The sequence below is a fragment of the Antennarius striatus genome, chromosome 17, assembly GCF_040054535.1.
Source record: "Antennarius striatus isolate MH-2024 chromosome 17, ASM4005453v1, whole genome shotgun sequence".
Taxonomy (NCBI): domain Eukaryota; kingdom Metazoa; phylum Chordata; class Actinopteri; order Lophiiformes; family Antennariidae; genus Antennarius; species Antennarius striatus.
In genome coordinates, this window is record NC_090792.1 from 6,846,599 (window position 1) to 6,869,357 (window position 22,759).

Genomic DNA, 22,759 nt, shown 5'->3' on the forward strand with positions numbered 1-22,759 from the left:
TGACTGGACTGTGAAGAGTTTTATTCCACATCAATAATGGCACCAAGTACTGCCCACAATGTAGTTTTGATCAGATCAGAAATCCCGCCCAAAGGCTGCACCCTGCTCTCACACCTGGACTGAAACCGGCCCAAAGAGAAAAACACGTCCTCCATGATGAGCATGCACGGTGGAAAAGTAGAGGAATGAATGAATGAAGATGACAATGAAGAGGAAAAGGCAGAATGGGGGCTGGGGAGGAAGACTGCATCAGCAAAGAGCATTAGAAAAAGGATCATAGCTGAGAAATTCTGACCAGTGCTGCATTAAGTCATGAAGGAAAGAAAGTAGACACAAGCTTCTGAGCTGGAAGTAAAATCTTGATGTCTTCATGTACTACTAGATTAATATAAGTACAAAAGTTTTGCACTAGTTATTCCTTATCACCTGAATGCAGCACTAGACCTCTGACTATGTGGTTTTGTTTGGCACTGATCACACTGAAGGGAAGAAATCAAGATTCAGGAACAAGAGGAGTTAAAATATGGTACTTGGTCAAAGCATGAAACTCACAGACAGCATATAACACATTTGAACGGTCCTTGTTACTTAGTAAACATTTTAAGATTGAATCAGCAGGATATACAGTAGTAGCCAACCAGCCCAACATGTTAAAGCTGATAATAAACTATATTTTTAGGCTTTTAGAGTGGTCTACATACAAAATTAATTTGTCTATATCTCTCAGCGTTGCTTGAACTGTGTACAGTACATTGAAAAAAAGCAATCAAATGATGAAGATTCTTTTGTGGTCTCAAAGAGTGTCGATTCTTTTCACTTAAACAAGCACCATAACATTATCATGGTAAAAATACACCAGTTGTGTAGATTATGAGCACCTGAATGCGACACCTTGCTTTCAAGTGATGTCAGGTCAGCAATGTCTTTGACTTTAACAGTATGTCAGAACTCACTCAAGTTAGGCTTAAAGCTGGACGCCAAATGACTGGCTGAAAATACTCCAGCCTCTGAAACAAGCTGTCAACTAGGTATAGTCACTAATCTTTGGCTACTTAAAGGACAAGGCTGATAATATTCCACATTTTCCTTACTATCAACAAATCCCATTTGAGTCCTGTGTACCCGAAGTGTGACAGATGTTCTTCCAGATCTCTCTTGTTGTCCCAAAATAATGACAAGCATATCAGTTAGTCAGACTGCCACATTAGATGACACAACGCTTAAGAAATACAGACACAGACACAGACACAGACACACACACACACACACACACACACACACACACACACACACACACGCCTATTTTTTCTGATTCATACACGCAGTGTCTTGCTGCTGGAAATATTAGAGACCCTGGCTAAAAATATTCTGCTAAAACTCCCAGGTCTCACTAGTTGGAGTAATATTTCACATAAACAATTATTTTTTGGGAAATTGAACAGGATTTGTTGATAATAATGAAAAATATCACAAGCATTATCCCAAAATCATTGTCAAAATACAAATACTACATTTCAATTTCAAACTGTATTTTTATGGTGTAAACTTCGAACTGTTGGAACATCACTTGAACGCAGGGTTCGATATTACCAGCACAACCCACCTCTGATCAGATGGGGGTTCCTCACTGATGACAGATCATAGACATCATTATGGACTTAAGTGTAGCCATTATGGTTGTGTCTGATTTTGGACCAGAGGAATCATTACAGTGTGACCTTCAAGCTTAGCCACTGACCCACCTAAAGGAGTTTCATGGCTTTCAGGGAGACTCAGGATGAATTTTAGTCCCTCACGATGGTGTGAAACATATATACCGTTTGAATTTTTTGTCTTTTTTCCTTTATTGGCAAAAAAGTCATATTCATTTTGCAGGCGCAAACTATATAAGCAAATCCCATTAAAATACGTCCTCGTAAGCCTTTAGCTCGTGTTTCTGTCAATATTGATGCTAAGGTCAGGGTGTTTCAGGAGGAGATGTAGTGAAAGTGGCAGAAGGAGTTATCAAGAAGTTCCTATATGCAGATAGAAGACACAGGGCAGAAAAGAAGGAAAACTACAATGAGAAGAGAGAATGTAAGGGAAAGGAAAACAAATAAGAGAAGGGTGGAGGAAGGAGGGACAGGTTTCTATATCTTCATATCGCTACCAGGGAAAATAAATGATTGGGAGAGAAGAGGGCATGATTACTACTAAGATGATAATATTCAACTAGAACAATAATAATAATAATAATAATAATAATAATAATAATAATAATAATAATAATAATAATAGAATATCAATTAAGAATATTAATAATCATTATCATCAGGATAATAATAATATTACAGAATAAATCTCATATTTCTTTTCTTTTTTTTACTTTTTTCTCCATTGAAATACAGTGATCTCCTCAAAGCAGACCAATGAAGATTCAGCCTCCGCTGGCTCCGACTGGCTGTTGCATATGACATCACAGCTAATGGCGACCAGGTAGACATGCATCACTTCCTGCCCCCGCCCGTTTCCTGTCCAGACAGGAAGTCCTGGCACTGCCATGGTAATCGGTAGCGAGTGACATTGAAGTCTGTGAAGGAAAAGTTTTGGCGTTGGAGTGAAATGTAGAACAGACCTCCAGAGAGTCTGAATGGAAAGGTCAAAGGTCAAATACCTGCATCATAGCCGTCCAATGACCATGACGTCCACAACCTCTCCCTTATGCAGTTCCACATACTGCTCTGTTTTAGGTGGTAACATCAGCAGACCGTTGGCACTACGCATCGACATTAGCCTGCTGGACACCTGGTTGCCTGAACAAGAGAGCGACAGCAGGTATCTAAGTGTGCATGGAGTGTTCGGGTGGGGTTTTTTTTTGAATCTGTTTTTTTGTGTAGTATTTTGTTTTCAAATTTGTAAGAAAAAGGTTACACAAGATCATGGAATAAAATATCAACTTCTCATAAAAACCCAGTAAGGGAGAACAGTGCATTGTGGGAAACAACGCTACACTGAGCTAACACATTGTTAGCTAACACACTGTTAGCTGTGATGATATGGTCAATCAATCAACCTTTATTTATATAGTGCTGAATCATATCAGAAGACATTTCAAAGCGCTTTACAGATAGAAAGCCAACAATGCCCTCCATATGGTGCTATATCCTTTAAAGAAGCCGTCAAAGAAATAATGATATTCTTGTGGCAGCACTGGTGATACACTCATACATTAAAAATGTGTTTAACAAGGAAATAATATCCTGCTCTGACTTTATATGTGATCTCCACAACCAAGATTAGCGAACACAACATTTGATTTCTATAGTCCGCCTATCAATGAGGAGAAGGGAATCGGATTTCAATGTCATTGCATTTAATTGACATTTACAACTGATCCTGGGATTAGTTGTAATTCGACCAACACCTACACCTGATAATTCAGATTTTGATTTATTTCGTTTCTGTGAGTGAGGTACAGTTAATTACAGTGAACCGGTGTGTGTCGGGTATTAACGCATGCAGTGTTTACCCTGTTATACAACTTAAGGTATAACAAACATGAGAATGCACTTAGAGAGTGCATACCTCTCTGCCTGTACAATTGTCAATAAAAAAATCCATGGGAACATTACTTCCAGGCTATGTATAATCAGAGGAATGTCACCACCATGATGGCATGATGACGTGAGTCATGTGGGATTTGGATTTATTTCCTGTCAAAATAAAGAGTTTGACCTTTCACAGATACAGGAAATCCATCTGACTGACTGTGAACTGCATTATCTTAACTACACATAAGTAGAAGTGTCATTCCTCTCTCCCTTACCAAACTGTGACCCTGAAAATATCTGTAAAATTATGATCCAGACTTTAATCCAAATCCAGATGATCTTGTGGACAGTGATCATTATGATCTGTCTGTGCCTGGATATTTTTATTTTCACTGGACTACAACTTCTCATGATATTGACAGAAACGTAAAACATAACAAAAATACACAAAAAGGACAACATCATGTAATCCTAAAGTAAGTGGCAAGTGATTTTGATTGCACGTCCGTATCACCGGTATTTTTTGTCTTTTGTATTACAATTTCTTACTGTGTGCGAACAGCGATTGGTGATCAAATGTATAATCTTCTGTGACTCTCGTTGGCAGAGGTATCAACTACAGTCAAAGGAATTAAAGCTCTGCAGAGGATACATTAATCCTAAGAATACAAATACTATTCAGAAGTGATGCTTGTTTCACTCGATGCGTACAGTGTACATCCATCCATTTTCCTTATCGTCTCATCCCTGTGGACAGCCGCTTCGCCGCGTGACTGTTAACTAACTAAAACTCCATCGCACCTACATTATTTTTTTTTTGAAAAGTCGTATGGATGTTAAATTTTATCATCTCAACACACACCTGTATTGAAACTTTCAAGATACAATTTTATCTGTAGGGGGAAACAAACAAACTACAGCAGTGTAACAGAGTGAACTCCATAAAACACCAGTGTGTGTATGTGTGTGTGTGTGTGTGTGTGTGTGTGTGTGTGTGTGTGTGTGTGTGTGTGTGTGTGTGTGTGTGTGTGTGTGTGTGTGTGTGTGTGTGTGCGCGTGCATGCATGCATGTGTGCTTACCTGTGCTTTGTGCCCAGGGCAGCGGCTCCTGGTGATGCCAGGTGAGAATGCAGCGGTGGTACTCTGGTCTGGGATCGAGTTTCACGTCACACGAAAGCTGAAATAAACGTACAATAAATGAACTATTAATGTGGATTTGAACTATTAATGTGGATTTAATGACATCCATCACCACAAAAGTTACTGCTATAAAACACTCTTCAATAAATAGTTTGAATTTGTATGAAAGAGGAGGGTTAGGGGTTAGGGAACCTCTGCTCCAGTTGTTAATAAGTCGAGTCATGTTAAATGTAGAAATGTTCTAGTTAATATGACCAAACATTATTTTTCTACAGGTTACCTATTACAAGTCTGATGGAAGCTGAGGTGATCTCCACATTATACCTCTGATACATTTTAAGTGTTCACCTTTTCATTGGAGTGGCACGGTGGCGCAGTGGGTAGCGCTGCCGCATCACAACACAACACGGCGAACCTGGGTTCGAGTCCCGCTCTGTGCGGAGTTCGCATGCTCTCCCCGTGTCTGCGTGGGTTCTCTATGGGTTCTCCGGCTTCCTCCCACCTCCAAAAGCATGCGCTTCAGGTTGATTGACCGTTCCAAATTGCCCGTAGGAATGATTGTGTGTGTGTGCTAGTTGTATGTCTTTGTGTGTGGCCCCGCAGTGCACTGGCATCGTGCACAGAGTGTCCCCTACAACACGCCCTACGCCGCAGGGATAAGCTCCCCGTGACACGCTGCGGCAGATATAGCGGTGGTAATCTGAATATGACTGACTGACCTTTTCATTGGCTAGCATGTTAAAGCGCTTTGAATCAGAATCTTTATTTGTCATGCTGACACACGTTTTCACATAGGACAGCACGAAATACCCCTAAATAAATGAAACTTGATTGATTGATTGATTGATTGATTGATCAAAGACCTGCTGGCGCTACTTTATTATACACTATTATAAGGCTCTTAACAGCTTATCAATTAAACCTAGGTGGCACTCATGCACTTCAGGTTAATTGGCCGGTCCCAAAATGAGATGTGAGTGTGTGCGTGCGTTGTTGTCTGCGCCTCTGTGTGGCTCCGCGGTACACTGGCGTCACGCCTGGAGTTTCCCCCCCTCACGCCCTAAGACAGCTGGGATAGACTCCAGCTCCCCACAACCAGCAACAGTAGATAAAGGGGGCGCAGCAGTAGCTCAGTCAGTAGAGCGGCATTCCTATGATCAGAGATCGGCAGTTCGATTCCCACTCCCGATCAGCCATCCTTGAAGTGTGAGCTGACCGTGGGAGATGTCAGCTCACCTCCCAACCACTGCTGAGATGCCCGTGAGCAAGGTGTTTGTTGTGTGTTTGTTTCAGGGGCCTGTACTAACATATACTGTAAAATACATGTTCAAGCAGTAAAAAAAATGTAAAGATAATTTCCCCAATGAGGGACAATAAAGATTTGTTTAAGTGGCAACAGAAAATGGATGGATGGATAGATGTGTGTTTTACCCTCGCTTTAATAATTGTAGGCCTCGGGTCTAGGATGCCTTGCATCTTCCTCAGAGCAGGAATCACAAACAGGTTGCAAGTCACCACGGCAGACACTGGGTTACCTGAGGAACAACACAGTGGGTTACTGTGTAACAGGACAACCTGCTGACCACTAACTGTGGTAGTAGACTCTAACGCCATCTCGGTTTGCTCCATAAATGTTATTCCTACTTATGTCTGTGTGCTAGCTGTGCTACACCAGACTGAACTGAGCACACTAACTGCTCAACAATAACAGCTTTGGTGAGCTGCTTATTTACAGATCTGATTAGGATTATAAAAGAACATATTCAAGTTTACTATCACAATTCTCATTAATATTGTCCTAAAACTTTAAAAATATCTTCAGATCAGCAGTTTGACAAGGATGTGTGGATTTGAAATGTTAACAGCCTATATTATCAATGTCACTGTGGTGAACTCAGCAAACTGCAAATAGCCCGTGTCTACATATGCTTGGTGGCACCTTAACACCCTAGATCATTTTCACATATAAAATACAATGCCGCAATATAATTTTGGCACCGTCTCAAACACACCTTCTTACCCTCCACCAAAGTTTTGTGCACAGTGAAAAACCCTCTGGAGTCTTGGTGCTGCACATCTCTGATTATTTATAGAACCATATAGATTTTATATAGTGAGATATAAGCTTGAAACTGATGTCAGTATTTTCAGAACAATTTGGGCTATTTGAAGATACATGCTTAATGAAATGTAAGTACTTTCATTTGTAGCAAACTTGGACAAACATGAAATATGTGACAGAGCATGGCTTAGTATTGTCTTAAGACATGTTAATGATATCAGATTAACTGGTATGAATGATATTAGGGTGGGGAGATGTCCTAAAAGTGCCCAGTAGGATCACATACTCAATTCAATATGCATTGTGAATGAGGTCAAGCATGAAACAAACATAATATTTTTTAACAATACACAGTACACTAGCCAAAACACCCCGCTGACAAGTGCTCTTGTTGTTCTGGTTCTCATGCTGGAGAATTAGGACTCCGACTCAACAGAGTAATATTAGTAGGGTGTGAAGGATGTTTCAGCTGACTGAACAACAAGGGGAGAAGCTCCCACTGACACCAAAGCAAACCCACTCTGTCACCTTAGACAGAAAAAAAATACATATAATACCTGGCAGAGCAAAGATGAGTTTCCGTGCTCCATCAATGTCAACTGTGGCAAAGGTAGTAGGAAGCCTGGAGAAACAACATACATAAGCATATATCACAACAGCTGGACGTTAGAGGCAGTTAACATCAGTCATGTGAAACTACAATAAGCATTAGTAGCAATATCGGTATCAGTAGTAGTCATAGAAATAGTCATAGAAATAATTCATATTAAATAACCTTCATTCAGGGTTAATAAGGAGTTTGGATGTAAAGTCATGTTTTCCTGATCTGAAATACCCTCAGTCAAATTCCCTCCCCTCCTCAGTCTCACCCTGGTTTCATGAAAACTCGTCCAAAGTGAATCTGAGCATGAAGGTCGATATCCAGCACCTGCTTTAGGTAGTCCTGAAGAGACACAGACACGCAGCATACACACAGCATTAGACCAAATGAGGACAGACCTCAAGCAAACAGATATAGTGAACAATTTAGATAATATTTTAGCCCTTGCTGGATTAAAAAATGAGTGTATCTACAAGTCATATCAAGGAATTGCTTACTTCACTTGAAGAAATGTATCACAGGTGAGAAATTACCTTCTCCCCCATTGACACCCCCCCTGAGGTGATGATGACGTCGGCACGACTAATTCCCTCGTGGAGAGCCGACAGTAGGTCATCGGGGCTGCAAGCACAGGCAGGATGGCGTTAACTACCCAAAGGAGGAGCTATTGAGCTAATGGAAACCACATCAGTGTGATGTCACAGTATTTAACAGAAAATTGGAATTTATTGATGGTAAATTTGTTTTACAAATATGAAATGTGGACATTTATGGGCTAGAAAGTTCTGATAAAAGACACAATTGAGTGATATTATCAGAAAGGAAAGATCTTGTTCTGTTTTGGGGACTGAACATCAGGATTTCTGAACCTCACACTGTAAATTGGTCTTTTTTTTATTCGGTCTCATACATTCTGCAGCATAAGTCAAACAGTTGGGTAACTAATTTGAAGAATATTTTGTTGAATATTTTGCAGCACTTTTAAAAACATTTGTAGCTGTTTTTAGTTTTGCACTACAATAATCTCTTGCCTGTTTGCGCTTCAAGATGCATAGCTTCACTGCATCGCAGATTTTTAGTAGGTAGTCACGTGATACTGTATGCGCATGCTATTGGCTGACAGCATCCGGAAGTGCCCTGCTTTCTGAGACTCACAGAATGGAGTGCACTTCCGTGAAACACAAAAGTGCTTTAAACAGTCTATAAGAGTGTCGGAAAAGGTAATACAGATATAAGGTGGTTTAATATCAGTATGGGGAGGGTTAATAAACGTTTAAATGACCGCAAATACCGTAAATAGCTTGTCGTTATATCGCGGAATTTCATTTTTCACGGATGGTCCTGGAACGCATTAACCGTAAGTAATGAGGGATTACTGTAGTTTCTAAACAAATCAAAAATGCTCGTACTTGTCTCCAACAATTCCCAGGTTGATGGTGGGATATCCGTGTTCCTGGATGGTGGACAGCAGAGTGGAGCGATTGGAATCTCTTATTTTTCCTGGGTGGAGGTCATCCTCTGGATTCAGCAGCTGGACACAGACAAAGACAGACAGGATCAAGTGAGTGTGAGTCCCTGTCTTCTATATGTTCACTTTCAACATGGCAGCCTTATATGTGTTCCTTGGTTACACACTTATCATGTTAAAGTGAAACGGAACACTAAACTGTGTTTTTAAACCAGAAGAGAAATAGGCGGTGCAGTCACATCTTCTTTTCTTGATCAATATGTGACTCAATTTAAGAGACTCAAGTGTTGATGTTTCATTAGCAAAAGTAAAGATTGACCAAAAGCCTTAGCTCTAAATGAAGAAATTAATAAAAAACTGTGGGATTATTTTAATCTGTTCATATACCTCATTTCCAGTTGACATGACAGCCACCACAGGAAACTTGTGCACGCTAACCTCGGTCACTCCCACTGTGGCCAGCAAGCCAATCTCTGATGGCCCCATATGTGTTCCTTTAGCCAGAACACACTCCCCTCGTCTGATGTCATGACCGATGGGCCTTTCCAGAGACAAAAATGTAATAATGCTCAAGGCTTTTAAATGCACATAAGAAAGAACATTTGATTCTCGTTGGATCATTCAGCATCTTGTGGACGTTTACCTGATGTCCTGTCCAGGCCGGGCCTGGACCATAATCCTCACCTCCAGTTCCTCTGTACCCTGAAACAAGCCAAACTGTGAAGCTGTAACCCTAACCACTGATAAAATGCTGGGCGAACACATTCAAGAACCAAAGACATCACCGAGTCCATAGAAAACAACCACTTAATATTCTTTGTGCTGAACATACATCTTCTGACTCTCGCAGGAGCTCCGTGTCTTCTACTTGGACCACAGCATCGGCTCCGCAAGGAATTGGAGCCCCGGTTGTCACCCTCATCACCTGACCAGGCATCACTGTGTGGGTTGGCTTCACAAAAACGCAAACAGGTAGAAATACCTTAAAGGGGATCGGGTTCAAATCAAGCAAACAAAGCAACGTCTGTGTTTGAACGTGGGTGAACATGTGACAGACTCGGTTACATCTTTTGCTTGTTTTGTCCCACAGTAATCTGTTCAACTCTAGTTTACAACCACAACCAGAAACAACTCAAAAGTACGATTTGGGCTCTATCCCCATGCAACATCTCTTGAGACACACTCCAGAGACAATCACTTTTCACCACTAGATGACTACGAACTCAGGGATTACCAACGTGATCTGATGTTGAGAAGAAAGCTGGGCTCTCAGACAGACACCGGATTAGTCATGCAAAATGACAAACAGGACTATTCCTCTCTTTATAAGAAGTTGCAGCGTGATGCGTTTGAGGTCATTTGTCTCGGTTGACATTGCACATCCTATGACATGACTACTGATCACGTGCACATCACAATACCAACTCATCCACTACATCTCGGAACACGTTTCCTCACACGGCTTGTGGACGTTTCATGTCGAAAACAACCGTTGTGTATTCATAGAAATGCTAATAGTTGCTGATGAAATACTAGATGGTATTCAGTAGCATCATTAAGACTCTTGTATGTCAAGTGTTGATGCATGAGAGCTAACCTGTTGTCCAGCCTGTGATTCCCCCATGATGAAGCGATCTCCTGGGCCGTCAGCAGCTGCAGGTTGAACACAGAACGCTGCATCAATGATTTGCTCTTTCATTAATTCAATGCCAACAAGTAGGTAATTGTAAACATATAGATGCATTTCACAACAGCATACTGCACTAGAGTCAGATCTCTTTTTGGGCACATCACCTCGTACAGCGTAGCCATCTTTAACAGAGGCGGGAAACGGAGGAAGATTGTCTTTGGCATAGATGTCCTGAGCGAGCACTCGACCCAACCCATCTGAGGGAAGGAACCACGCCCAATCAGGTTGGAGCCAACCAGTAAACACCAAACAGTCACCATGTAAAAGATGTTTAGAGACTTTTGTGTCCCTGACATATCACTAGACAAGTCCAACACACACTCACACACTCCTGAAGACTCACCTCTGTAGTTGATGACTTCAATTCCAAGAATTGGTGTCATCTCTAGAACAGTAATGAACGCTTTGTCCATTGACGTCAATGGAAACGGAGACATGCGATGACGACGCGCCACTTTGCTGATGTCCACTGCACTGTGGCCTGCACACACACACACACACACACACACACACACACACACACACACACACACACACACACACACACACACACAAAAGAGAAAAGGTGTGAGTAAATACTTCACAGCGCTGTAAGTTACTGTGAGGAGGTTGATGTGTTAATGGCAGACACACACACACACACACACAAACACACACGTGCGCGCGTCTGGTACTCACTGGCTCTCAGAATGTTCTCATTGCTGCCACATCGTGACTGAACCTGAAAAGAAACATACAGATAATCCAGATTTGGTCAATGTCATGGTAAATGTATTAAAGGGTATAATTGATTTATCTCTCTGTCTCAATCAGTTCAGTAAGTCAAAGGCATCCATGTTGATTGTTGAAAAATAATAAGTAACACATTAAAAAAAAATTGAATTCTGCTTGTGACTTTTGGGAAGACTCCAGCAGATCTGTGTTCAATTCTCCTGACTAGAATAACAGGAATCAACTTGTTTGAGTGACATACGAGTCTAGCGCTGCGTAATACGTTGTTCACATGATTCTATCACGTAACAAATAGCTGGTTTACGTCACTGCTGTTTGAGTTGCACTCCAAACACAGCTTCATGTAAACCGTCTGATTTCAACTTTTCCCATGGTCTTCAGTTTCCCTTTCATGTTAGCATTTTTTCTGTAAACTGTCTTTGATTTGATTTTAATGTAAAAAGCAGTGCTTGTCATAAATTTAAAAAGTAATACCATAAACTCTTTAATTATGCCAGTATCCAAGTGAAGACACCATTACGCCAGATCCAAAACGTGTACCTACAGTTATGACTGACATGGTGAATTCATGTCACACAGATTAAACAAACATACATTCTCTTTTGATTTACTTCTCCTTTGGATGCCCCACCATCATAAACAACTTGTTTACATTCATCTCTGTAACTTTATGTCCTTTTCGTTGCTTGTCTTGTTGTATGAGTATTTAGTAACAGATGTTTTTCACTTTTATTTGCGACATATTAAAATAAGAACAGGGAGGAAAAGAGGGAGGTTTAGTGGTCAGATATGATCAAATGCTTGGGATATAAAGGCTTGACTCTATTAAATAAGGTAAGTAAAGGCCACCATCTGTGAACTTCATAACATGAGAAAAGATCATCTGGGTCCATTATGGAATTTCTGCTATTTTTTGGCATCAATGGAACAAGGTTTCTGTGAATTTAACACAGCTGAAGGTATTTCTCACAGACTCATTCACTCCCATTCAATTCCAAGCAGCACACAAGTCCCGAGACTATTCATTTAAAGGGAATCCCAATCCCTGAACAGGGCTGTGATGTGACAGAATGATTTGGGAGGCTGAATCAGAATCAAACGACTAACGTTTAGATTCAGTCAGTCAGGAGAAAAATGGGACGGGGTTGGGAGTCATATGAGTATAAACATAATAACCTTTAAAGAAGCGATATACTAAAACCAAATCTCAAAATAATCCAATGAAACTTCATTTTATGTTATGAGTTCAAATCGGCGACCTTTTCTCTTACTGGGTAATAAAAAGAAATAAAATGACCAGGAAATGAGTCAAAACTCCAAACGTGCAGCCAGTGTTAGTCCTTCGTGTATTTTAAATATCAGCCTACAGTTACTTTACATACATTCTTTGCATGCTCTATAAATTTTTAAATAATATACAAATAGAAAAAAGAAAGTTGAATTTAATGCAAAGAGCGACATGATTTTTTTTTTCATGGTAGAGTGATTCAAATTTTCACTCTTAATGCTCACTGTGTGTGTGTGTGTGTGTGTGTGTGTGTGTGTGTGTGTGTGTGTGTGTGTGTGTGTGTGTGTGTGTGTGTGTGTGTGTGTGTGTGTGTGTGTGTGTGTGTGTGTGGGTGTGTGTGTGTGTGTGTGTGTACATGCATGAGGGAGCAGAAGTGGCTCAGTGGTAGAGCGGACGGTAGAGCGGCTCGGCCAATGTTCCAAGAATGGCAGTTCGATTCCCCCTCCTGCCCAGAAAAACTCAAGAGTGTGAGCTGACAATGGGCGGTGTCAGCTCACCTCCGAAGCACTGCTGAGGTGCCCTTGAGCGAGGCTCTCTTGAGCAAGGCGCTGTTCCCCTCACAAGCTGCTCATTTGGGCGCTCCACAAAGGGGCTGCCAGCCACTCTGCCTCCCATTGCATACTTACAAGCCCCCTTGTGTGTGGTTGTGTGTATTACAGGGGCCTCTACAGACTAATACGCATGCGTGTGATTGACTAACAGAAACTAGAGTGTGCATTCTTAATTTCCTTTTGGGGATTATAACAGTGTATAAAATTTTTAAAAAAATCAAAATTAAAAATTAAAGTGTACCTTGGGTGTCGGGCATGAGGCGGTAGAAAGGCGGGAGGTCGCCTGTGTTGCCCTTGGTGACTCAGAAGGGGTGGAGCTTAAAGAGGCTGAATCTCGAGGAAGCACCTGAACGCCTCGAGAAATGATTGAGTCCGGGATCTACACACACACACACACACACACACACACACACACACACACACACACACACGCACACACACACACACACACATTTAGTCAACTGGAGCTGTGTTTACATAACATTCTGATTTATACAACCTACTCATGTTTCACCCCTGATAAGATTAACTTCTAAATATGATTGAAATAAAGAAGGACGTGTTGCATTTCCTTCTAATACTCTTTATTTAGTATTTATTCCAAATGCAAATTTCAAGTCTTATTAAGTTGAGGTAAGCCTCCCGTACGTTTGGTATTTATTTTAGCATTTCACACATTTTTTGGCTACTTTCACTGTTAGAGTCAAACTTTCCTGTATGAGTTGTTTTTCTTACAGATTTATGAGTTGACATGTACATACGTTATATTGCTGTGGTTGTGTGGATAACAAAGGATATAATGTCTTTCCAGAGAATAAGAGGGGCTTCAAGTGATTTATTACTTCACTCCACATCATGTAGCCCGGTCACAAATGATAAACTCATCAGATTGACTGACCACATCCCTGATCTGGGTTATCTGCATGTCACCTTTATTATTCATTACTTGACAGCAAAAAATTATTAAAATCTTTGTTTCTTGAAGGAAACAGAAGAGAAAATAATTATAACTACTGTGGAACATTTCTCTGAGATTCAAACCCAAAAGAAGTTCCAGGTAGTTCCAGCTTAAATGTTCACTGTGAGGCTTTATCTGCAGCCAGTTTTTCAAATCCCACCGGAACAAACTTAAATCAATGGTTAAGTGCAATTTGACAAATTGTTCCAAAAATATATGGTCTGCTTGAGCAACTAATAATTAGAGTGGCAAATAATGAATATTTCTTTATTTTGTTTGAAGGCTGTTTTAACACCTTTCAGCTGAACTAAATTGGTAATTTGTAGAGGATCTACACCAGAGTCCGCCATTGGTCAACAAAAAGAAAGATGTGTGGGATTATATGCATCACATATTCAAAATAAAGACATATCACATTCATGTGCATGCTTTTATTCTAGCACCAGTAGTAGAACTGAAGTCTAAAGTTGACTGCTTTCAACCACCACCATGACTGAGAACTTGCCCCAGTCAATTGTCTTTCTCTTCAGGTATGTTTAAACCCAAACTAAAGCAATGATGAGTAAAACTGCAATAATGACATAATCAATTCATTATCTGATTGAAAGAAGTTTAGAGCTAACTATAATGACAACTGATTGATTGCTTTACACATTTTTCTTCAACAAGTGTCAAACATTGATCATCAGAGCATTTTGCCAAAAACAGCTGCCTGCTGTGGCTACAAACATTATTAAGTTGAGAGTGAAACAAAATCATGAAGTCGTGGTCTGCTACACTGAAATAATGATGTGGAATATTGCAATTCATCATATTATTATATCAATATTAGTGCCGCGAACATTTAATTATGAAGTGAATACAAATTCCAATACGTTCAATCAGGTAGATATGTTTCATCAAAAAAAGTAATCGTACCTATATTAAAATACTAAGATTATTTTCATTTGTTCAACTATATCTCTCATCTAAATGCATTTATATAGTAAGTCCCCCTTTACAAGTTGCTCATTTGGGGGTGCATCATGATGGAGCTGCCTGCCACCCTACCTCCCCTGCATGCCTGCATGCCCTTGTGTGTGTGTATGTGTGCTACAGGGGCCTGTAAAAAAAATAACATGTATGCATGCGATTGAAGTGTTTCACTAACTAGAGTATGCTCTCAATTTCCCTTCGGGGATCAGAATAGTACTTTTTTTTTTTTTTTAATTTTTAAAAAAAGAACATTTCAATATCAACGACTCTTGTGTAAAAGGTCCCTCATATCTAAAAAAAGGTAATATCATACAGTAATTATTCTTAAAAACCTCAAACATGGAAAAGTTTCAAAATTCTAGATCAACACAGCTTCAGAGAACTGTTGTCTAGATAAAGTGTGCAGAACGGGCTCGTGCGTGACTGACGGACAGGATGGACTGAACGATGGTGGGAGAGGCGTGTGTACGCAAGAGTGTCTCACCTGCTGCTCATGGCTACAGGAACAAGTGAAATGAGTGGGAGGAGCAGGTGTGGGACCAGGCAGGTAGGGACCCCCTTTAGCCATGACAATAGCATGGCTCATCTGATGGCCACACAACCATGCAGACACGTGTGCGTTAGCACATACACACACAGACACACAAACAGACAGACACATGACCACACAGACAGACATGTGAATGGGGTGAAATGAAGTGACTGAAAAGTTTGTATTTCAATGAAATAGCTGCAAATTCTGAATATTTACCAAAATCTGGAATTATTTGAAAGTGGATATGAACAAAATGATCACATTCACAGTTCACAAAGTTACACAGTTGTCCTGCAAGCAGGAACCTGACAAGTGAATGGAGCGAGTAAGTTCCTAATTACCGTATTGGCCCGAATATAAGACGGTGTTTTTTGCATTGAAATAAGTGAAAAAGTGGGGGTCGTCTTACATTCGGGGTCTAGACGTTATACCCATTCACAACGCTAGATGGCGCCAGATGTCTTTAAAGCGAATGCTGAACTTAACTCCACAGGCCAAAGCGAACCCCTGTCAAACAATTGCAATGTGATCGAATATATTGCTGTAATCATTTGTTTCAGATGTACTGTAATTATATTCTGTATAAAATTAAATTTGGTATTCAAAAAGTATTTTTTTCTAACTTGAGTCTTGAAAAAGAGGGGGTCATCTTATAGTCACGGTCGTCTTATATTCAGGCCAATACGGTATATCCCTGTTTATTCCAATTAAAGCTGCAGTACAACTCCAGTTACTCAGATATTGATCAAATGTGCTTCTACCAATTCTCCTATTGATTCCTTCTCCCCGCCGTAGTTTACACCTTCTGGAAAAAGTAGACTATAATATTATAAACTGATGTGTGGAGCTTCCTTCTTTGCTTACTTTGCTGTCAATTTGTCTTGTTCAGATTTCCAGCCACAGATACGTAAAATTTTATGTTTCATCTCCACACTATGACTAAAAGCTGCGTTTCCACAACATGTTACCGGCTCTGTTCCTCTAGACTCTGCTCAGCCTACATACTTTCTGAAGATCATTTCCACGAGTAGACAATACTTCACTGGAAGAACCTGCCGTGATGTCATCTTGAGTGGAAGACAGCTTTCGTCCACTTATCAATATCCTCTCATCAGCAATATTACACAGGAAAATCTGCAAGTCCTCAATAACACATAGCATTGTTTTTCAGACTGCCATTTTCATGAATTGTACTGACCTAACAAAAACTGTAGTCGTCCTTTAAAAACTGCTAGCAAATGTTCGTGTTAGTTAGATGGACAATTAGGTTAAGATTCTTTGTGACCAATCAGAGGTCAGCTGTGTTTCTCATGACTTTTAATACCTGCTCAGTATTAAGATCACTGACTTAAACCAAATAGAAAAGCAAAAAAGTTGAGCTGAGTCAAATCGAGGCGAGTTGAGCCAGTGCCAAGAAGTGGAAATGTGACTGATGTGGGATCACTATCCAACCCACTGATGTGCTCCTCAATGTAAGCTCTCTCTGTGAAATTGCCAACTGTCTGCAAACATCCTACTTGTGTATACTTCTACGTGTGGAGCAGCAGCAGCCACAATAGTCGTGTGTGTGTCCTGTCAGCCGGTTACCTTGGCAGCGATAGCGGCTGCGGTGATGTGAGAGGAGCCATGCTGGTGATGGTGGTGGTTGTGTGTATGTCGACCTCTCCTCCTGTCCTCCTCCTCGTCCTCCTCTTCCTCACACTGGGTTCCACGCTCCATGGTGTGCATGTTAGTGTGTGTGTTGGTGTGTGTGTTGGCCATCAGAGGGGAGGGCAGTTGTTCCAGTGCAGCATGTGTGGCTTTTATCCCGACTGTAGCTTCACGCAGCAGGTCAATGGCGTGGGGCAGAGCGGGCAAAATGAACTGAAAACACTCCTGCAAAAGAAAGATAACTTTAAAGGTCCCAAAGGTCCCATATTATGCTTTTTTTTAAATTCATATCATTCAGCTGCCAGATGTCCAACTAGACTGTATTTTAAATGTCCTGCAGCAAAGTGATCCATGGTCCTCAATATCTTTGACTGAATATGGATAAATCCATTCCCGCCCTTTAAAGGTCTGTTTTAATGGGGTATAGCTCTAAGCTCCCTATCTCCACCCACCCCCCCCTCTGAGCCTTCCCTATCTCCTCCCCCCTCTGAGCTGCCCAATCAACACTGCAGTGCCCGGCGCATTCACATGCGTTTGTTTACTTGCTCCACTTGGACGTGCATGCATTACAGATCGATCGCCATAGTCTGGAACTTATTTTAACTGTCAATAACTTCGCTACTACGTATTTCGCTCGAATTCTTCTCATGTTTAGCACTCTTGTTTTTCATGATATAACGGTTGATTTTTCGGCGCTAACTGTGGACCTTCTTCCTCATGTTCCCAAGTCTTTGCTGAACAAAGACTCGTGGCTCATTGTGTAAACACGATGAGACCGGCCGATAATTACATCCCGCTTCAAAACAGTGATGTATTGTGATTTTAAAGCTGTGTTTTCCAAAAATCATCATGGACAATGACAGATCGCAGATAACATGGGAGCTAAGCTAACACAAACTAATGAAACATGGGATTTTCCCGGTAAGACCAAGTTTTTCTCTTGTATTCTCTTGCGCGCTTGTGTGTCTGTGTGGATACAGGCAGCTCTCCGATCACTTAGAAGAGCTAAAGCTGCTTTCATTCACCAAAAAACAGACAATTGTTCTGAATTAGTAATTAATGTGCAACTGGTTATGGGTTCGCTGTGATGCTGGGGATAGCCTCGGCGGACACACAAACACACGCAAACACACTCACGTGCACACGCGTTCGCGCACACACACACACTCACATACACACACACACCTGACTGCTAACTAGTTAGCCAAATGCTAGCTGATTTCAACAGCTTGTGAGGGATTTTCAGTGTGTAGCTCTGAGCTAGGACATTACCAAACAATGCTACCGTAGCCTGAACAAACTCCCCCCTCGGGGATTGCCACGCCCTTGGGCATGTCAACCAATCAATATCATGAATCACTCTGTCAAATCACAGAGCAGATTTTTGACGGAAGCAAAATCCGATTGTTTAGTTTCGGTCCAGGCCATGAATTCCTAAAACTCCAAATATCTATTGACTGGCCTTGCACTAGGAGGTAGTATAACTAAGCCACTGTGGCTCAAATTAAAATAATTGCGTAAGCCACAAAAAGACACACTCTGTGTCCAAGACAGCGGCGCAATGCTCGTGCGGGAAATTTTTTTAAAATGGGGTTGTTTTCATACATTCTGATGCATTCTGAGGGGAAAATATTCTGTTCAGTTTACCTACGAAAATACACTAAAGTCAATCGTTCAAGCTTAACTATCTTTATTTCTATCCTACTTATGCAGGTATAAATGTGAGATTCAACAATTGAAAACTTGCATTCACTATGTGAAGATACAGTCATACATAATATTACTCAATGTTTACTTGTAAGTTTTACTGAGACTAGAAGACATTTTAACTTTGACTTTGGACACTTTCATTTCAATAATTTTGGTATTGCATAGTTTTGTCCTAACATTTTTTTGTTAGGGAGTTATCCTGCCGTGGAACACCCCTCCCCGCACCACCAACACCACCAACACCATTGGTATGCCACAGTTTAGTTTAGTTTTTTAGATAATATGATTTTTCATTTCAATTTAAAAAGGCATGAAAAATAGCAAGCGAAGTGAATACACATCTACACGCATCGCTGGTTATTCCTGCCGGTCATAGGGATCAAAAGTCTAAGACTGCAAAAAAGTATTGATAATATCTTTCATTTACCTTCTGATCGGTCTGTCACCACTCCTACCCCCTCTCAGCATTCACCATTTGTTGTTCAATTAGAATTTTAACACAAAATCTATTCTCACTCTATTCTCATTTTCTTTCGATCGATTGTCCTCGCCTTGTCGTACACCAATTTGCGGGTTTAACTTGTAAAAATAGAATCCTTTTATTCACTGGACGAGAGGAGGTCATGACCCAAGTGCATATTTTATGATCGGGAGCGTTCGGGTCACTTCAGCTATTTCCGTCGGCATGCGTGCCGCCTAGCGAGAGAAAAAGTTTGTTTTCTTATGTTAGCGCTCAGGGATTTTCGTGAGTCCAAAAAGTTGTAAGTTTTAGCCTTTTTTCCCGAAAAAATTAGAACGCCACTGTGGCTACAGAGGCTAAAAACCTTAGAGCAACTCTGGAATTTACTTGGCCTGTGGCGTAGTGGCGATCAGCGAGCACAAGCCCAGATTAATGCAGGAAGCATTTGTTTTTTTACAGATTCTAGGAGTTGGTCGGGTTACGGAAGAACACAGTATATATGTCAAGACCTGAAAAAGTGTGATTTAAATACTTTTCATACAACATGGAACTTAGATCATAAGCTTTGAAAAAAAGTGGATTTACAGTGTGGAATGACTATGAAAATAGTGAACTGGAAAAAAAGTTTTACCCATTATTTGCAGGATTTTATTTTTACCAAACATGCATGCTCATACTGCAACATGCATTTTTTAAGAAATGTGCAGAAAAATGTTAGCATGGTGACATAATATTTCAAACTAAATCTGCAATCCTCCTGCAATGAGGAACAGCTGCAGAGGCCTCGTGGCACCTGTGATGACTGTATAGTTAAAACGCTCCCCTCCCCCGAAAACAAATAAAAATATAAATAATGATAATAATAATATCATAATAATAGTCACTCCAACAAATTATTCTAAGAAAAAATTGACATTTACATACAGAAAATTATGAAAGATTAGAGAAAGTCAACAGAAAACTGAAATAAAATCATGCATCAAGAGTGGAAAGCAGTGACTTTGCATCTGCATGTATAACATTTTATTTTGAAGAACTGTAGCAAACTACCTCATTAAGACAAACTGACGATACAAAATCCAAGCTAGAACACGTTTTAGCGTTGTCTTGTTTGTAAGGAACGTCTCTATGAGGCCACGATGAAACAGAAAACCACTGTCACACTGTCATTTACATTCAGAAAATGTTATTTTTTCTGTTAGTATTTAATTCCTTAAAATTGATGCAATAAACAGAATTGAAGAGCAAAAATATTGTGTTTCAATGGGTCAAAGCAAATGTCTGAAGTAATTCTCAATTCAAGTCCATGTACTAAAATGTGAGATTCAATTTCTTAGTAAGTGAACAAATTTATTATCTTTTCAAATTCCATTACTATTATTTTAACTATGAAATGCAATAAATAACAGAAAAAATAATTTTATCTCCAACTTAAACACATTTAATCAGTGGCTCCTACCTGAGAGCCCTTCTTGCTCCCTGGCAGGTTAATGATCAGAGTTTTACCACGAATACCACACACTGGCCTGGAGACAATGCAGCAGAAAGGAGATTAGGACAGGAGCACACCACTATCAGTCTGATGTAGACAATGTGTTTGTGACTAACAGCAGAGCAGAGTTCTCACCTGGACAGCATGCCTAACGGTGTAACGTTCAGGGACCCCATCAGCATGGCCAGAGCCATGCCCGGAGCCTCTCGCTCGATCACCTCTCTGGTGGCCTGAAACACAAACATTCACATCACTGGTGGGTCCCAAACATTTATTCTTCTCATTACCTCCATACAAGAGATGTTGTCCCAGCATCTGTGTGTCTGATTAAATGTTTTGTCACAGTCCTCTGTTTCTGGTTTCAGAGGGTAAATGAGAAATTGTAGTTGCAGTAGTAGCAATTTTAGTTGTTCTCTTGTTTAATTAAAATTGCATTTAAGTTGTGCAGACGGTGTTGTGTGTTTGTACCTCAGGTGTAACATCTCGTGGTGCAAAGCCAGTTCCTCCAGTGGTGAGAATGAGGTTTAGTTCAAGTTCATCACACCATTCCAAAAGAGTTTCCTGCATACATGTGCAAGCACAGACACACAGGCACACAGACACATAAAATGGTCAACAGTAAGGAAAAAGAACTAAGTGAGGAATCATAATGTTCTCCTTCTCAGATGACGAAAATCAGAAGTCATGCGAGAGAGAATTTGTCGATGTTTCGGTTCAGGGTTGTGACATCACAGCTTGTATCTGTGATAGAGAACATGTGTAACATCCAGACTGTTTGCATCCTGTCATCTGCCTCCTGGACTGTGAGTGATGTGACTGCTACTAATCTCAACGTACCTTGATTTCATCAATCTCATCTGGGACGATCTTGTAGGCTGCTATGACTCCTCCTAGCCTGCAGGGGGGGGGCAAAGTTGAGTAAGTAGCATGTTGAAGCCTGAGAAATGTGCAGACCATAGATTAGGTGCACACTCACAGAGAGGGATCATGGACCAGGTCCTTCAGGTTGACTCCACTCCTGTCTTCAGCCAAGTTCCTGAAACAGCTGTCACTGACTGGAAGAGACGAGAAATTTGTTTGACAATGTTATTTTAGCAACCAGATACTTCAAATAAAACCAGTTCTGAAAAACTGTCAGGGCAGCTCACATATGTGCACTTTAATTAACGTCATTAACAACATTAGAATTGAAGCGTGTCAAAATTCTCTTTCAGAAAGAACTCTTGATTTTTTTTTTCTTAATTTCCAAGGGGAAATGAAATGTTACAAAGAAATGATTATTGGATGGATTGTTTAAAAATTATAACAATACAGGAGTTCTCTGCAGCTTACTGAAAACATATTTGTATTCATCACAGTTTTATATTAGAGAAAAGTACTACAGCTGCAGTATTTGCCTTGAGGATGTTGATAGAGAAGTACAGAGAAGGCCAGAGGGAGCTGCATTGTGTTTTTGTAGATCTGGAGAAAGCTTATGACAGGGTGCCCAGAGGAACTGTTGTATTGTATGAGGAAGTCTGGAATGGCAGAGAAGTATATTAGAGCGGTGCAGGACATGTATGACGACTGTAAGACAGTCGTGATGTGTGCTGTAGGTGTGACAGAGGAGTTCAAGATGGAGGTGGGCCTGCATCAGGGATCAACTCTGAGCTCCTTCTTGTTCGCTATGGTGATGGACAGGCTGACAGATGAGGTTAGACAGGAATCTCCATGACCATGATGTTTGCAGATGACATTGTGATCTTCAGTAAGAGCAGGGAACAGGTAGAGGAGAAGCTAGAGAGGTGGAGGTTTGTCCTGGAAAGGAGAGGCATGAAGGTTTGCCGCAGTAAGACAGAGTACATGTGTGTGAATGAGAGGAACCCAAGTGGAAGAGTGAGGTTACCGGGAGAAGAGATCAAGAAGGTGGAGGATTTT

At 40.6% G+C, this 22,759-nt stretch overlaps 1 protein-coding gene across 3 annotated transcripts in view; it reads right to left on the reverse strand.

The window, feature by feature from the left end:
- The window catches only part of LOC137611235 (gephyrin-like), a 28,442-nt gene continuing 5,683 nt past the window's right edge, over positions 1–22,759 (reverse strand). The window contains exons 2-24 of one of the 3 annotated variants that reach the window (XM_068339323.1): positions 21,819–21,897; positions 21,680–21,737; positions 21,311–21,403; positions 20,978–21,072; positions 20,810–20,876; positions 17,118–17,405; positions 15,480–15,581; positions 13,304–13,441; positions 11,170–11,212; positions 10,835–10,972; positions 10,596–10,688; positions 10,399–10,454; positions 9,634–9,753; positions 9,445–9,503; positions 9,189–9,342; positions 8,743–8,864; positions 7,867–7,954; positions 7,602–7,675; positions 7,290–7,354; positions 6,102–6,205; positions 4,611–4,707; positions 2,654–2,792; positions 1–2,569 (exon numbers count right to left, since the gene is read on the reverse strand). In XM_068339323.1, coding sequence (XP_068195424.1) covers positions 2,659–2,792; positions 4,611–4,707; positions 6,102–6,205; positions 7,290–7,354; positions 7,602–7,675; positions 7,867–7,954; positions 8,743–8,864; positions 9,189–9,342; positions 9,445–9,503; positions 9,634–9,753; positions 10,399–10,454; positions 10,596–10,688; positions 10,835–10,972; positions 11,170–11,212; positions 13,304–13,441; positions 15,480–15,581; positions 17,118–17,405; positions 20,810–20,876; positions 20,978–21,072; positions 21,311–21,403; positions 21,680–21,737; positions 21,819–21,897 — 2,267 coding nt within the window. In that variant the 3' untranslated portion in view covers positions 1–2,569; positions 2,654–2,658. The remainder of the gene's footprint in view (positions 2,570–2,653; positions 2,793–4,610; positions 4,708–6,101; positions 6,206–7,289; positions 7,355–7,601; positions 7,676–7,866; positions 7,955–8,742; positions 8,865–9,188; positions 9,343–9,444; positions 9,504–9,633; positions 9,754–10,398; positions 10,455–10,595; positions 10,689–10,834; positions 10,973–11,169; positions 11,213–13,303; positions 13,442–15,479; positions 15,582–17,117; positions 17,406–20,809; positions 20,877–20,977; positions 21,073–21,310; positions 21,404–21,679; positions 21,738–21,818; positions 21,898–22,759) is intronic. The other 2 variants (XM_068339321.1, XM_068339322.1) reach the window with 2 other exon arrangements.